Source organism: Propithecus coquereli, unplaced genomic scaffold (assembly GCF_000956105.1).
Source record: "Propithecus coquereli isolate 6110/MARCELLA unplaced genomic scaffold, Pcoq_1.0 Scaffold536, whole genome shotgun sequence".
NCBI classification, from domain to species: Eukaryota; Metazoa; Chordata; class Mammalia; order Primates; family Indriidae; genus Propithecus; species Propithecus coquereli.
In genome coordinates, this window is record NW_012151241.1 from 1,160,277 (window position 1) to 1,175,809 (window position 15,533).

The 15,533-nt window shown below is 36.9% G+C and overlaps 1 protein-coding gene across 1 annotated transcript in view; it reads right to left on the reverse strand.

Annotated features, from left to right (window-relative positions):
• Positions 1 to 15,533, reverse strand: part of EFCAB5 (EF-hand calcium binding domain 5) — a 78,127-nt gene that overhangs the window by 43,604 nt on the left and 18,990 nt on the right. The window contains exons 3-4 of the mRNA XM_012657292.1: positions 14,992 to 15,040; positions 11,173 to 11,243 (exon numbers count right to left, since the gene is read on the reverse strand). Of these exons, the coding sequence (XP_012512746.1) occupies positions 11,173 to 11,243; positions 14,992 to 15,040 (120 nt within the window). The remainder of the gene's footprint in view (positions 1 to 11,172; positions 11,244 to 14,991; positions 15,041 to 15,533) is intronic.

Genomic DNA, 15,533 nt, shown 5'->3' on the forward strand with positions numbered 1-15,533 from the left:
ATAGAAGACAATATGCCAAAGATAAATCTGTACTGACATGTTCACTGCAGCATTATTCACAATAGCCAATATATGGCATCAACCTAAGTATCCATCGATGGATGAATGGGTAAAGAAAATGTGGTACATATACACAATGGACTGCTATTTGGCCTTAAAAAAGAAGGAAATTCTGTCATTTGTGACAACATGGATAAACCTGGAGGACATTATGCTAAGTGAAATAAGCCAGGTACAAAAAGACAATATTGCAAGATCTCATATATGTAGAATCTAAAAAAGTTGAACCTAAGAAGTAGAGAGTAGAATGGTGGTTAGGAAGGACTGGGGGTGGGGTTGGGGAGATGGGGAGATGTTGGTCAGAGGGTACAGAGTTTCAGAGAGACAGGAGAAATAAGTTTTTGACATATATTTCCCAACAGGGTGATTATAGTTAATAATAATGTAAACTTCAAAATTGCTAAGAGTAAATTTCAAATATCTCACCATAAAAAAACAAGTAAGGTGATAAATATATTATCTTGATTTAATCATTCTATATTACATATATATCAAAACATCACATTGTACCACATATATATCATTATAATTTGTCAATTTAAAATATTAATAAAAACAAGGCCAGGCATGGTGGTTCACACCTGTAATTCTAGCACTCTGAGAGGCCAAGACAGGAGGATTGCTTGAGGTCAGGAGTTCAAGATCAGCCTGAGCAAGAGCGAGACCGCCCCGTCTCTACAAAAAAATAGAAAAATTATCCAGGCATTGTGGTACACACCTGTAGTCCCAGCTACTCAAGAGGCTGAGGCAGCAGGATCACTTCACTTGAGCCCTAGGAGTTTGAGGTTGCAGTGAGCTATGGTGATACCACTGCACTCTACCTGGGGTGACAGAGAGACTCTGTCTCAAAAAAAATTAATTAAAACAAATAAATAAACTAAATAGAGGAGCTGAACAATAGAGGAGAAACAGAAGCTAAAACTGAGAATTAAAAAACTAATTTTAGGAATTCTCCAAAAATGTATGAAGGAGGTTTATTCTAGAAACACAGGGATGGTTTGATATTCGGGAATTTATTGATATAATTCATTATATTAATAGATTAAATTAATATAATCATATGATTATCTCAATAAATAAAATAAGGCTTTGGAATATATTCAAAATCAATTTTTGGTTTTTAAATGCACTTGGTTAAATTAAGCATAGAGGGAAACTCATAAACTTGGTATTTATCAGAATATTCATCAAGGTCCCATCTCTAGGTTGAGTGAGGTGGCTCATGCCTGTAATCTTAACACTCTGGGAGCCAAGGCAGGAGGATCGCTTGAGCCCAGGAGTTTGAGGTTGCTGTGAGCTAGGCTGAAGCCACAGCATGCTAGCCCAGGCAACAAAGCAAGACTCTGTCTCAAAATAAAATAAAAAAAAAAAGAAAGAAAGTTAAAAAACAACCCACAGAATAGGAGAAAATATTTGCAAATCATATATTTGATAAGACATTGAATATATAAAGAACTCTTGTAACTGAATGATAGACAAATAACCCAATTTTAAAATGGTCAAAGGATCTGAACATTTTCCCAAAGAAGGTAAGCAAATGACCATAAGAACATGAAAAGACACTCAACATCATTTTAGCCATCAGGGAAATGCATTTCAAAACCCCAGTGCACTACCACTTCACACCCACGAAGATAGCTATAAAAAAAAAAAAAGCAAAAGAGAATAACAAGTGTGGGCAATGATGTGAAAGAATTGGAACCCTCATAAACTGCTGGTGGGAATGTAAAATGCTGCAACCACTGTAGAAAACAATCTGGCAGTTCCTCAGAAGGTCAAATATTAAGTTATGATATGACCCAGCAATTCCACTCCTAGGTATATACCCAAGAGAATTGAAAACATATATTCATGTAAAAACTTATGCACAAATTTTCATAGCAGCACTATTCACAATAGCCAATAAGTGAAAACAACCCAAATGTGCCCATCAATAGATAAACAAATGGATATTTACGAATGGATGGATAATTAAAAGGTGGTACATCCATACAAAGAAATATTATTTGGCAATAAAAAGAAATGAAATACTGATACGTGGTACAGATGAATTTTGAAAATATTATAAGTGCAAGAAGCCAAAAAAAAAGACAACACATTGTATAATTCCACTTATATGAAATGTCCAGAATAGGCAAGGCTACAGAGACAGAAAGTATAATAGATTAGTGGTTGCCTAGGGCTGGAGGTTTGGAGGGAAATGGGGAGTGACTGCTAATGGCTATGGGGTTTTTTGGAGGGTGAAAATGTTCTAAAATTGATTGTTTTTATGGTTGCACTACTCTGTAAATATACTACAAATCATTTAATTGTACACTTTAAATGGGTGTAAGATATGTGTAGTAGGTTGGATAATGGCTCTCAAAGATACCAGGTCCTTATAATCCCTGAATCTGTAAATGCTACTTTACATGGGAAAAGAGTCTTTGTAGGATGTGACTAAATTAAGGATTTTGAGATGAGGAGATTATCCTGACTTATCCAGGCAGGCCCTAAATACAATCACATATATCCTTTTAAGAGGGAGATTTCTCAGACAGAAGAGGAGGAGGGGCCATGTGACCACAGAGAGGGAGACTGGTGATGCTGCCACAGGTAAAGAATGCTAGCAGCCCCCAGAAGCTGGAAGAGGCAAGGAGCGAATTCTCCCGCAGACCCTGCTGAGGGAGTGCAGCCCTGCCAACACCTTCATTTTGGCCCAGTGGTACTGACCTTAGACTTCTGGCCTCCAGAACTGTGAGAAAATAAACTTCTATTGATTTAAGCCACCAAGTTTGTGGCAATTTGTTACAACAACCATAGGAAATAAATGCAGTATGTGAATTATAGTTCAATAAAGCTGCTACCAAAAAGTTTTAATATCTCTACAATTATTGTACATTTTTTGTTCATTGTCTCTTATTTCTAATATATTTTTATATATTCTATTACAATGTGCTATAAGCTCATAAAGCTTAAGAGAGTCCTATTATCTTCACTAATTTTTAAATTTTAAAATATAAAATTTTAACATGTACAGATATAAAAATAGTCTTGGTCCCATTAAATGATTTTTTAATCTTGAAATCTTAGGGTTTTTTTGTTTACTTATATATTTCATTTATCTGCTATTCCTTTAACAATTCTTTTAATTTCATTTTTTTGTCACTTTATATCAGGTGCTTTGCTTATAAAGTGCATATAGCATAGCTTTTTTTTCAATTAGCAAAAACTATCAATCATTAGATGGACTTATGATTTAATATCAGATTTTGAGGGGTAGGGACAAGAGGGAAAAATATTATTTTATCAAATGATGCATTTTGATTTCAGACATGCAAAAAGAAAACTATTCATCTTGGAAGTGGGGAAATATGATCATTTAGACTTTTTTTAGAAGTCTCCAATCACGTGGAAGAATAGAAAAAGTTACATTTTTTTTTTTTTTTTTTGAGACAGAGTCTCACTGTGTTGCCCGGGCTAGAGTGCTGTGGCGTCATCCTAGCTCACAGCAACCTCAAACTCCTGGGCTCAAGCGATCCTCCTGCCTCAGCCTCCCGAGTAGCTGGGACTACAGGCATGCGCCACCATGCCCGGCTAATTTTTTCTATATATTTTTAGTTGTCTGATTAATTTCTTTCTATTTTTAGTAGAGACGGGGTCTCGCTCTTGCTCAGGCTGGTTTCAAACTCCTGAGCTCAAACAATCCGCCCGCCTTGGCCTCCCAGAGAGCTAGGATTACAGGCGTGAGCCACCGTGACCGGCCAAAAAGTTACATTTTAATATGACATGGCTAGAGAAGACCTCTCTCTCTATAAATTGGGAAGAATTGAGAGTTCATTTTTATATTATTCTGATAATAGTTCTCTTAATTAAAAAAAATTATTCCAATGATGTTACTTTGGCAATTTGTGGGTAAAATAGGATCCCTGGAATAAATTTATGCTCAAATTGAACAAGGTTAAGAAGTCACACCAGGATTTATCTTTTCATTTCAGCCTGGCCGATTAAATCACCTTTCCCAAGAAATATGAAAAGACAACAGAGAGGTGACAGCTTTGTCAACAGCAGGCAAGGTAACAAGAGACCACATGGAACTAGGATTTTCCTATCACTTCTAATTTATGCACTGCTTATCTACCTATTCCTTTCTCTAATATTAATAAATCTTGGAATGATTAAAAAAAATTACCTAAAATTGTGATGTGCTATTTGCAGTTAAGTTTGTTAAAGTAGACAAGAAAGACTCTTTTCCATCATTTTGTTTCTGATTTATTTGATACTAACAGGAGAAAAAGGCCATGCATTAAAATATACACATTCTTTTTTTTTTTTTTTTTAAAAGAGACAGAGTATTATTGCTCTGTTGCCCAGGCTGGAGTGCAGTGGTGCAATCATAGCTCACTGTAACCTCCAACTCCTGGGCTCAAGCGATCCTCCCATCTCAGCCTTTGGAGTAGCTAGGACTACCTAGGACTACAGGCACGTGACACCACACCCAGCTAATTTTCAAGTTTTTTGTAGAGACAGGATCTCACTATGTTGCCCAGGCTGGTCTCAAACTCCTGGGCTTGAGTGATCCTCCCACCTCAGCCTTCCAAAGTGCTTGGGATTACAAGTATGAGCCACTGCACCAGCCAAAATATACACATTCTTGAGAAAATTTGTGCCATAGAGAACACTCTTCTTTCCATAAAAATGGAATTTACATGGGTACTAAAAAAAATCTCAAATTTTATAAACTGTTTTACATTTTATCTTCCATTGGAAAGAAGGAAAATAATGTAGAAAAATTTTATTTGGAAAATTAGCTACTTATAAAAGAAAATTTTGTTCAATAAACAGAGTGGTAGGTTTTGTTAGCCATTTTAGGGGGAAAATTAAGTTAGATTCTATTATTTATCAAAATAGTTTTCAAGTTAATTTTACAAAGAGCTAGAAAAAATAGGTGAATATTTAGCTGATTTTGGAAAGGAGAGAGAGAAACTTCTAAGCAGAGGAGCAATGGAAAAGAGCTCCAAAAAAAAAAAAAATCTATAGATTTGTTTGCAGAGAAATTAGCAAAAATTAGCTGGGTGCAGTGGCTCACAACTGTAATCCTAGTACTTAGGGAGGCCGAGGTGGGAGGATCACTAGAGACCAGGAGTTCCAGACCAGCTTCGGCAATATAGTAAAACCCACCCTTCACCCCCCTCCTATCTTTACAAAAAATACAAAAATTAGCTGGATGTGGTGATGCACACCTGTGGTCCCAGCTACTGGAAGGCTGAGGCAAGAGGATTTCTTGAGCCCAGGATTTTGAGGTTGCTGTGAGCTATAATGATGCCATTGCACTCCAGCCCGGGCAACAGAGCGAGACTCAGTCTCAAAATAAAATAAAAATGAACACAAATTTCTGTAAATTAGAAATGATCTCTAAAAATTTTTAAACAATTGAGGAAACCTGAAAAAGATATGCAATTTGTGATCATAAATGATAATGTCTAATATATAATGAACATTTACAATTCCATAAGAAAACATTAACATCAATAGGTAAGATGGGCAAAGGATATGAATGGATAATTTACATAAGAAGAAATTTTTAAATTACACAGAAAAATCTTTAACCTCACCATAAATCAAAAAGATATAAGTTAAAAAACAAAATACCATCAAATTGCAGAGGTTTTTTATGCTCAATAATGCTGACTATTAGTGAGAATATGGTGCTTTGAGAGCTCTCACACATGGCTGCCAGGAGAATAAATCAGTATAATTAAGAGCACGATTTGACAACAGATACCAAAACCTCAAATGTTTATTCTTTCACATATTTGTTCCATTTCTGGGACTCTGTTCTAAGGAAATTACTGGAGCTGGGTATAGTCAGCTCAAGCTGCCATAACAAAATACCATAGACTGGGTGGCTTAAACAACAGCGATTTATTTTCTTACAGTTCTGGAGGCTGGAAAGCCCAAATCAAGGTGCCAGCAGAGTCAGTGTCTGGTGAGGGCTGTTAAATAAAATTTATAGCAGGCTGTTGTTTTGGACTAAGCTTCTACACTAGGCCCCAACAGACAGACTAAAAATCAAAATGAAGTCACCCAGGCTGAGGTTCCATATCACTAAACTAAAACTAAGCTGTTATTTGACCTTCTGAGAAATCAGGAGAGAGAGAACAACCAATTTCTCAAACAGGCCAGCTTCAATCTTTAATCAGAATGATAATGAAGTTCCCTCTGTTTTAATCCTTAACCTGAAGCAACCTGAGGTTAACCAATCAGTTATTGTTCTATTGTTCTGTCTCCCTGTTTCTACCTTACAAGGGAAGGAACTGAAATGACCAGTCCACTTTTTGTTCTTTGTTTCTGCTTTCTTCAGTCCTTCTCTGTCTACAAAACCAACCTCTTCTGCTCAGCTCACGTGAGCACTTATTCTATTTTATGAAATGAAATGTTGCCTGATTCTAGAATCTCAAATAAAGTCAATTGAGATCTTCAAACTAAATTTGTTGTAATTTTGTCTTTTGACAGATCTCTCTCCTTAGGTTACAGATGGCTGCCTTCTGGCTGTGTCCTCACATAGCCTTTCCTTAGTGCAATTTCTCCCTCTTCCTTTTATGATAAAGTTACCAATCCTATCAGATTAGGACCCCACACTTATGATCTCATTCAACCTTAAGTACCCCCTAAAAGCCCTATTTCCAAATATAATCACTTTAGGGGTTAGGACTTTGACATCTGAATTTGAGGGAGGGGACACAGTTTAGTACATAGCAAGCTGTAAACAAAGATTTACATATAAATACTAACCTTCTAATTTTTATAGTGAATAGTGAGAAGTAAATGTTCAACAATAAAGAGATCATTAAATAGATTACGATATAACCATATAACAAAATATTATGTAGCCATTAAAATGTTTGAAGGATCAAGATGGAGAAGATGCACTTCTCCCTATTCCTCCTATTTAAGTACAGCTAAAAACCTTAGGTATTACAATCTTAAGAAGACTATGAAAGGAAGAGAGAAGATAGCAGATTGGCTAGGGACCTCAGGACCCCAGGCACCACACAGTGGTGAGTACTCCGGGTTTCTTTTTGCCTCATATATTCCAGACTGGGTGCTGCAGAAGCTGGCAACTCAGAAATTCCAGTGGGAGCACAGAAAACAAACAACATCATCACCAACAACAACAAAAAAGAAAAGAAAAGATTGCTCTCTCCAGCCAAAGGAGTAGGAAAGGGGCAACCTAGAAAGACAGAAAAAATTTAGATAATAACCACCCTATTCTAGCCAAACACCACAGAAGAAACTATGGCCTCATTCCCACGCCCATTAGCAAAGGCCAAGTGGAGAAAGAACCTAGACTTCTATCCCTACTCAGTCATAACGAAACGGAAACGCCTCTTTCCCTCCCTGCTGGTGGTGTCAACAACAACAAACCAGGTAGAAAGCTGGTACTTTCACCTCCACTTAGCAGTAACACAGCAGCTTTCCTCTGCCCCCAAGTGTCTAGGGAAACTGAATGGGGAACTTCGATCTTCATGCCCACTTAGGAGGAAGTCTCTTAAAACAAGATAAAATGTGAACTTAAAATAAAATCTTAAGCCTCCCACTGACTGAATGGACCCCATTTGGCCAAGGGGACCCTAGAAAAACCTTGAAACTGAGCCCCCAGCCTTGATGGTATAGGAGGTCGGACACACATCATTTTACCCCTCCCTTGCTAACGGCCATCAGGCTTTATTTCCTAAGGGCCAAACCAGCATTCTTTCCTGATAAAAGACCACCAACCATGAAGTGGTTTTAACAATCCACAGAACATTCGCAGAGGGGGTTTTTGTGTCCTGGTTTCACCTGTTTTACATACAGTGGCCCTTTTTAAACATGGACCCCATAAAAGGACTGAAAGCCCCACTGCGCAGGTGCATAGTTCTCTTTTCATAAATATTCATAACTCTTCCTATAGCTTGTTAAATATGTATATTTAGCCACTCTGCTCAGTATAAAATCCTGTTCTCCTTGTCCTTCCCTTGAAGCACATGTTTCTGGCTTGTCGCTGGGAGCCCTATTTCCCAGCCTGCTGAATGGCCATTGTGGGCTGTAAAAGCCTTTATGAGAAATAAAGTTCTCCTTTTCCGAAGTACAAACCTTGCTTTTTTTCCCGTTACACAAATAAGATCCAGCATGGTATCAGATGAAGCCTTTTAAAACAAGATATGGGCTGGGCACGGTGGCTCATGCCTGTAATCCCAGCACTTTGGGAGGCCGAGGTAGGAGGATTGCTTGAGGTCAGGAGGTCAAGACCAGCCTGAGCAACATGTAGAGATCCCATCTATACAAAAAATGTTTTAAAAATAAAAAAACTTCAGCCAGGCATAGTGGTTCACGCCTGTAATCCTAGCACTCTGGAAGGCCAAGGTGGAAGGATCACTTGAGGTCAGGAGTTTGAGACCAGCCTGAGTAAGAGTGACACCCGTCTCTACCAAAAATAGAAAAAATTAGCTGGGTGTGGTGGCACATGCCTGTAGTCCCAGCTACTTGGGAGGATGAGGCAGGAGGATGGTTTGAGCCCAGGAGTTTGAGGTTGCAGTAAGCTATGATCATGCCACCACACTCTAGCCAGGGCAAGACTATCTCAAAAAATAAAAATAAATAAATAAAAGATGTCATTTAAAAAGAAACCCACAAACTCAGGTTTGTTAAAAGGAAAAAATATATAAAAAATAAAAATAGGCTGGGTGCAGTGGCTCATGCCTGTAATCCTAGCACTTTGGGAGGCCAAGGCAGGAGGATTGCTTGAGACCAGGAGTTCGAGATCAGCCTGGGCAAGAGCAAGACCGCATCTCTACAAAAAATACAAAAATGAGCCGGGCATGGTGGCACATCCCTGCAGTCCCAGCTACTTGGGAGGCTGAGGCAGGAGGACTGCTTGAGCCCAGGATTTGGAGGCTACAGTAAGCTGTAACAACACCACTGTACTTAGGCCAGCACGAGAAAGCAAGACCCTGTCTCAAAAAAAAAGAAAAGAGTTTAAAAGATCATCTCTTAAAGAATATGTATTGATATGGAGAAATGATCAAGAGATGATGTTAAAGGAAAAAAATAGAATATACAATTATATATTAGGCATGATCCAAAAATCCATAAGGAAGAAACACAAAATTAAAAATAAAACCTCACGTCTCACTTATGAATATAATAGACACTATAAAGCACAAGGATCAACAGCAATGATGAGCTTTGGAGTCAGGCTGACCTGGTTGTAGTCTGGCTCTGTCACGTGCTACGCGATTTGAGGAAAGTGTTCAATCCTAGGTCTTATTTGCAAAATGAGGATAATAATAACTAAATTGTTGTGAAGATTACACAAGAACGTGCATGCAATACCCTCAGTCTACCCTATAGCACATAAAAAAGTGGTAAAAAATATTAGCTATTATTATACAAAGAAAAATATCGTAATTTTAACAGTGGTTATTTATTGGTGGTAGAATGTGGATTTAAATTTTTTTACTTTCTTATACTTTTCTATCTTTAATTTTCTATAGTGAACATATATTACTTTTTTATGGAGATATAATTCACACATATAAAATTCTTATTACTTTCATAATTTAAAAAAATGAGAACATTTCCTAAATTGCCCACTTTTAGGGAAACCAGATATAAGACAAACAGGCAAGTAGCACCAAGAATCAGTGCCTTGCAAAGAAATGTAAGTTATGTTTATTATTATATCAAAGTGATAAAGCTTTGACTTTCCCTGAATCATTTTAATACTATCACTTGTTCTGCATATTTTTAAGTAGCTTGTCTCATTTGTATTTCTGGGATTTTAATTTGTACAGGTGATTGAAGGGTGACGTGGAGAGGCTAATGCCATTGAAAGGAGATTTGTATTACTTAAAATTTCCAAGAGAAGGGAGGATGCCATGCCATGCAGAGCCACAGGGGAAGCATCAGGTTTTGGTCAGGAGACAGCAGCAGCAGGAAGGAGCAAAGGGAAAGCCTAAGCCAGAGTTCTTATTGGGGTTTCCTCAGGAAATGCAGGGGAAGGCAGCACAGACAGCTAGGATTGGCTAGTTTGAATAATTCTGGAAGGCTTTGGGGCACAAGGGCTGTCTCTGGTTGTGTGATGCCTGCCCTGGGTTGATTTAGAGCAGGAGAAATATTGGCTTGGCATGTGAGAATAGCAAGGAGGTGGTTCGTAGTATGGGTTCTGGATTACAAGGGAGATATAACAACTTTGGCCATTAGTTTGGCCCATGACTAATAGACACCAAATAGAATCTAAGAAAATGCAGAACATAACTGCGATTTTCCGAAGTCTTATTTGTACAGCAATCATTTCAAAAACAATTCTAGAAATCCTTCATACAGAATCTTGAAACTGTATGTAATGTGTATTCTTCACTTTCAGTGGAACAATGGTGCGTGAGAGGAGAAAGAGAAAAACTCTAGGACTCATTAGAAAAAAATAAGGGGAAATAGAGAAACATGAAAAAATACAAAAGTGGGCTATGTAAGACTTAGGACTCTGGTACCATTAAATTGCTTCTTTCACTTATTCTGTTACAGTAGAATCATACTTTCTCAGATGCAATGTTATGTAAACTTTGAAACCAAATTGCCTCAATACAAATTTCCCCAGTACCTACTAATTGTGAGACCATGTGCAAGTTATTTAACCTTTTTGCACCTTGGCGTCTTCATCTGTAACAGTAGAGGATAAGGGTTGCTGAGAGTATTACCCAAGTTCACATAAATAGCTTAGGACAATGGCTGGCCAATAGAAAAGTTTTTTAAGTTTTAGATCTCGCTATTATTTGTATAACCAGATTTCATTGAATATAAGATGCTGGTTTTTCTTGATCTTACCAGAAGGCGTCAGTGGAAGTTTTTCACACTTTCACATCATGAGTGTCATTGATGGAAAGAAATTGTAAGATGCCTTTGATTGTAAGATATAACTTAATTTCAGAGGGGTTAAAATATTTTAAAGTATATATTAGTATCTTGGAATCGATAAAATAAGTTTTTCTGCTTTCATTTAACTTAAAGTTAATGTATGTGTGACATCCACCAAAAGACAATTGCAACTGGCAAAATAATTTGATTCAAATATTAAACAATGTAACTTCTTACTTCTGCAAATTCCATTTTGCCCAATCTTGGTTCCGTTGAGTCAGTAATATCCAATTGTTTGCAATGTGATTCTAATTATGGAATAAAGGTTATTTCCTAGTTAGCTTAGTTGTAATACATTCATATTTGATATTTACACTATAGTGCTTTAAAAGAACATAAAATTATTTCTCAACTAATGTTTATCCATATTACAATAAAGTGAATGATATATAGTTGGGTAACATCCCAATTACTACAAAATTATTATTTTTCCTGGCTTTTAGTTAATCAAGCAACACAAATACTTAAAAAATGAGCCTGTATTTCTAATGACTAGGTCGGGATAAAGCAGAAGCAAATATGCATATCAATAGTATAAAAGACTCGGGAGGCTGAGGCAGGAGGATCGCCTGAACCCAGGAGTTTGAGGTTGCAGTGAGCTATGACCACACCACTGCACTGTAGCCTGAGCAACACAGTGAGACCCTATCTCAAAAAAAAAAAAAGAAAAAAAAAGTATAAAAGACTACAAAACATCTGTGCTGGTTTATGCTAGTGTTTATGCTATCAGGTCCTAAAACAAGACACCTCTACAAACTTTCTTTTAAAAAATTTATTTATTTATTCATTCATTCATTTATTTGAGACAGTGTCTTGCTCTGTCACCCAGGTTGGAGTGCAGTGACCTGATCATAGCTCACTGCAGCCTTGAATTCCTAGGCTCAAGGGATCTTCCCATCTTAGACTCCCAAGTAGCTAGGACTACAAGCATGTGCCACCACGTCTGGCTAAATTTTTTTTTTTTTTGTAGAGACAAGGATCTTGCTATGTTGTTGCTCAGGCTGGTCTCAAACTCCTGGCCTCAAATGATCCTGCTGCCTAGGCTTCCCAAAGTGCTGGGATTACAGGCATGAACCACTGCACCTGGCCTTTAATGTTTCTTAAATTAAATAAATAATATATGAATATGTTCATAATATATGAAAATATAAGCAGCAAAACATGAATATCTTCCTTTTTCCCTAGCCCCCATCAGCACTCTTACTCTCCTCTGCCCCAGAAATAACCACTGTCAACAGTTTGTCATCATCCTTCCAGCAACCTTTCTATGCATTTCCATATATATATGTACACACATATCTTTTGTTTTTCTCTATATAAATATAATCATTTTGATCTTCAACCTGCTTTTTTCACTTACCACTCATTGTAGATTTTTTCAAAAAGATCTGGAGCTTGGGGAAAGTTTGGAATGAGACTATGGATTGGGAGTCATAAGCTGCAGTTACAGATTTGAATAAGAAAACTCAGGGAGTGTTTATAGTGTATAAAGTGATCAGAGAGCCTGAAAGGAAACACTGGAAAACAACATTTAAGGTGCAAGCAAAAGGAGAATACAAGAAAAAAAAAAATACTAGGAGGTGATCAAAGGTAGAAGAAAAAACCAAAAGCCAGGAAAAAAGAGTTTCATGAATAGCAGAATGATCGATAATAGGGAATGTGTGCTGGTAAATGTGTCAATGAGTTTAAATAAAGATTTTTAAGCTTCCATTTCATATGAAAATTACGTAATCCTTATTGATCTTCCGAAGAGACAAGCACACAACTTGTAGTAAAGCTCAAGATGAAAGAACTAATACACTGGCTTCCTCTCCTGCTTCTAGTAGTAACTCTTCCTGCCTATCACGGCCCGGCACAAGGGCATAGAAAAGATTTTTCAGTCTCTCTTGAATTTTCTAAGTGCTACTTATGAGATACCAGCTATTGTGGCCACAAGAGGACTGTATTCATACAAGCTTATGCATTTGATGCTGATAACCCCATCCCAGACCTTCCCCACAGCTCCAAATGATTATGCAGACCAGTCTGGTTTCTACTATTAACAGTTGCTATTAAGTGTAGGTGTCTGTCCCTTTACTGGGCTTTGAGGAATTTATGGGCTGGAAACATGCCTTGTCAGTCCTCTTTGCATTCTCTACCTGATTACAGTGTCTGGAATAAAGTGAGGGCTCAATAAAGAATGAATGAATAAACGGACCGGAAAATAAATACTATAGTACAGGAGGTGAGAGAAGAGACAATCACTGTCAACTGTAGTGGTCTGGAATGTCTCTAATTTTATCAGGATTCCAAATAGTGTTCTCTTAACATGCTTCTTCTGTAACCCCATCCAAAAATAAATGAATGAATGAAGTTATTTTAATAATTTTCTGAAACAGAAGTGGAGTTTGAGCTGATGGAAGAATTATAGTTTTTGTATAGGCTGAGAACAGGTAGAAGGAGAAAAGATTATCAGCAAGGCCCAAATCATGTTTGGGAACTAGTGCTCAGGAATATGGGAAGCATATTTTATTTGAAAAAGTCACAATCTATTGTTATCAATGGAACACAAGAGATCAAAAAATCAATTGAAAAAAACAATTGGATATAAATTATGTAAACCTCAGGACCCAAACTCTAGTTCTTTGTGGAACAAATCTATTTTTTCACCTAATTTCACATAGGGAAATCTTTCTGAAAACAAAAGCAACCAAATCTGTGGTTCTCCATAGGGGTGGTACTGTCCTCTTTTCCTCTCAGGGAGCATGGTAGAAATTTGTGGGTGAGTTTTTATTGCCACAAAGATGGGGAGTAGGAGTAGAGGCAGAACTCCTGCAATTCCTGCACAAAAAGACTTTCTCCCTCCTGCAAGACATTCAAGTAGGTGAAAATCTGCTTATATTAATTTTGAATCTAAAATATAACTCTATTTTACATATAAAGGCAGAATGTAATTTTGCTGTTGAATTCTCCAAGAATGTAACTACTGTGAAAATCTGAAGGAGGATTGTACTTTATTTCATTCTGGAGCTTTACTAAGAGTTGTTCACCATTTCAGAAAATTGTATAATAGGAAGTAATATTATATTAATAAATTGTCTCTGGCTGGGTGCGATGGCTCACGCCTGTAATCCTAGTACTTTGGGAGGCTAAGGTGGGAGGATAGCTTGAGGCCAGGAGTTCAAGACCAGCCTGAGCAAGAGTAAGACCCCGTCTCTACAAAAAAACAGAAAAATCAGTTGGGTGTGGTGGCACACGCCTGTAGTCCCAGCTACTTGGGAGGCTGAGGCAGGAGGATCATTTGAGCCCAGGAGTTTGAGGTTGCAGTGAGCTATGATGATGCCACTGTACTCTACCCAAGGCAACAGAGTGAGGCTCTGCCTAAAAAAAAAAAAAAAAAATTGTCTTTGAACTCTAATACAACATACCTGTGTCAGTCTGCATTTGTAGGTATTCATGGGGATTCTATGTATATATACAAATCCACTCATTTTGTCCTTATTTCAAATGTAAAATACAAAGAAATATTCAATTGTATATAAATTTTACTTTTCTTCTATCTAAACATTCATTATAAGTAGGTAGAAATTTCTGACTACTCTTTTATGTCTTCTAGTGAAGTTATAACAAAGCATTTATATGTTGAAATACAGCACATATAATTTTCTTATGTCTTTCGTTGTATTTCTTCTTTATATCACAGTTATGACATTATATCTTTCTTTTAAAATTCTGTATATGTAAGTAATATTTTCTAGGAATGTCATAGGACAATAAAAGGGTATTACAGCATACTGGTAGTAAAATAGGCACTGGATTAAAAGGATTGAGAATCACTGATTGCTTCTCTGCTTTTCTACATTGTCTATCTACAAAGAGCAGAAGAGACTAATTATGTCTTTAAGATCTCTGAATAATCTCTGTTTCCATATTGACTCTGAATTCAGTATCTGAATTCAGTATCCTTCCCAAAAAGAAAAATATAAATAAAAATACCAAAGTAATAGAGAGACTTACCAAGATCAAAATCTCGATTTTGAAAAAATTCATGAAGAACATTCTGAATCTGCAAATCAAAAAAGAAAGAAACCCCATGTTACTCTTCAATTACCACATATTTAGTATTTTAGACTAAAAGCCATTTATAGTCTTTCTATTTAAGTTCTGAGTGATCTTTCCAACTCAAGGACAGAAATAGTAATTTCATATTTAGTTTATAGAATACTTCAGTGTATACAAAGTGCTTTTACATATATATTCCCAGTGATTCCCAACCTTTTTGTGTGAGAAGGACGGGGATTCAAGAATGATCCCATTTTGCTCCCTACAGGGGACATTTCTAGCATGCCTCAGACACTGGGCATGATGGGCTAAGATACCTTTGGCAACCAGCTTGGCAATCCAAAGAACCCTCTATACTTCTGTATTCTTCAGTTACTAAAAACAAAATTTCAGAGTTTGTCTTGATCCAGTTTAAAAAATAGACTTTATTTTTTAGAGAAGTTTTAGGTTCACAGCAAAATTAAGCGGAAAGTACAGAGAGTTCTCCTATAACCCCC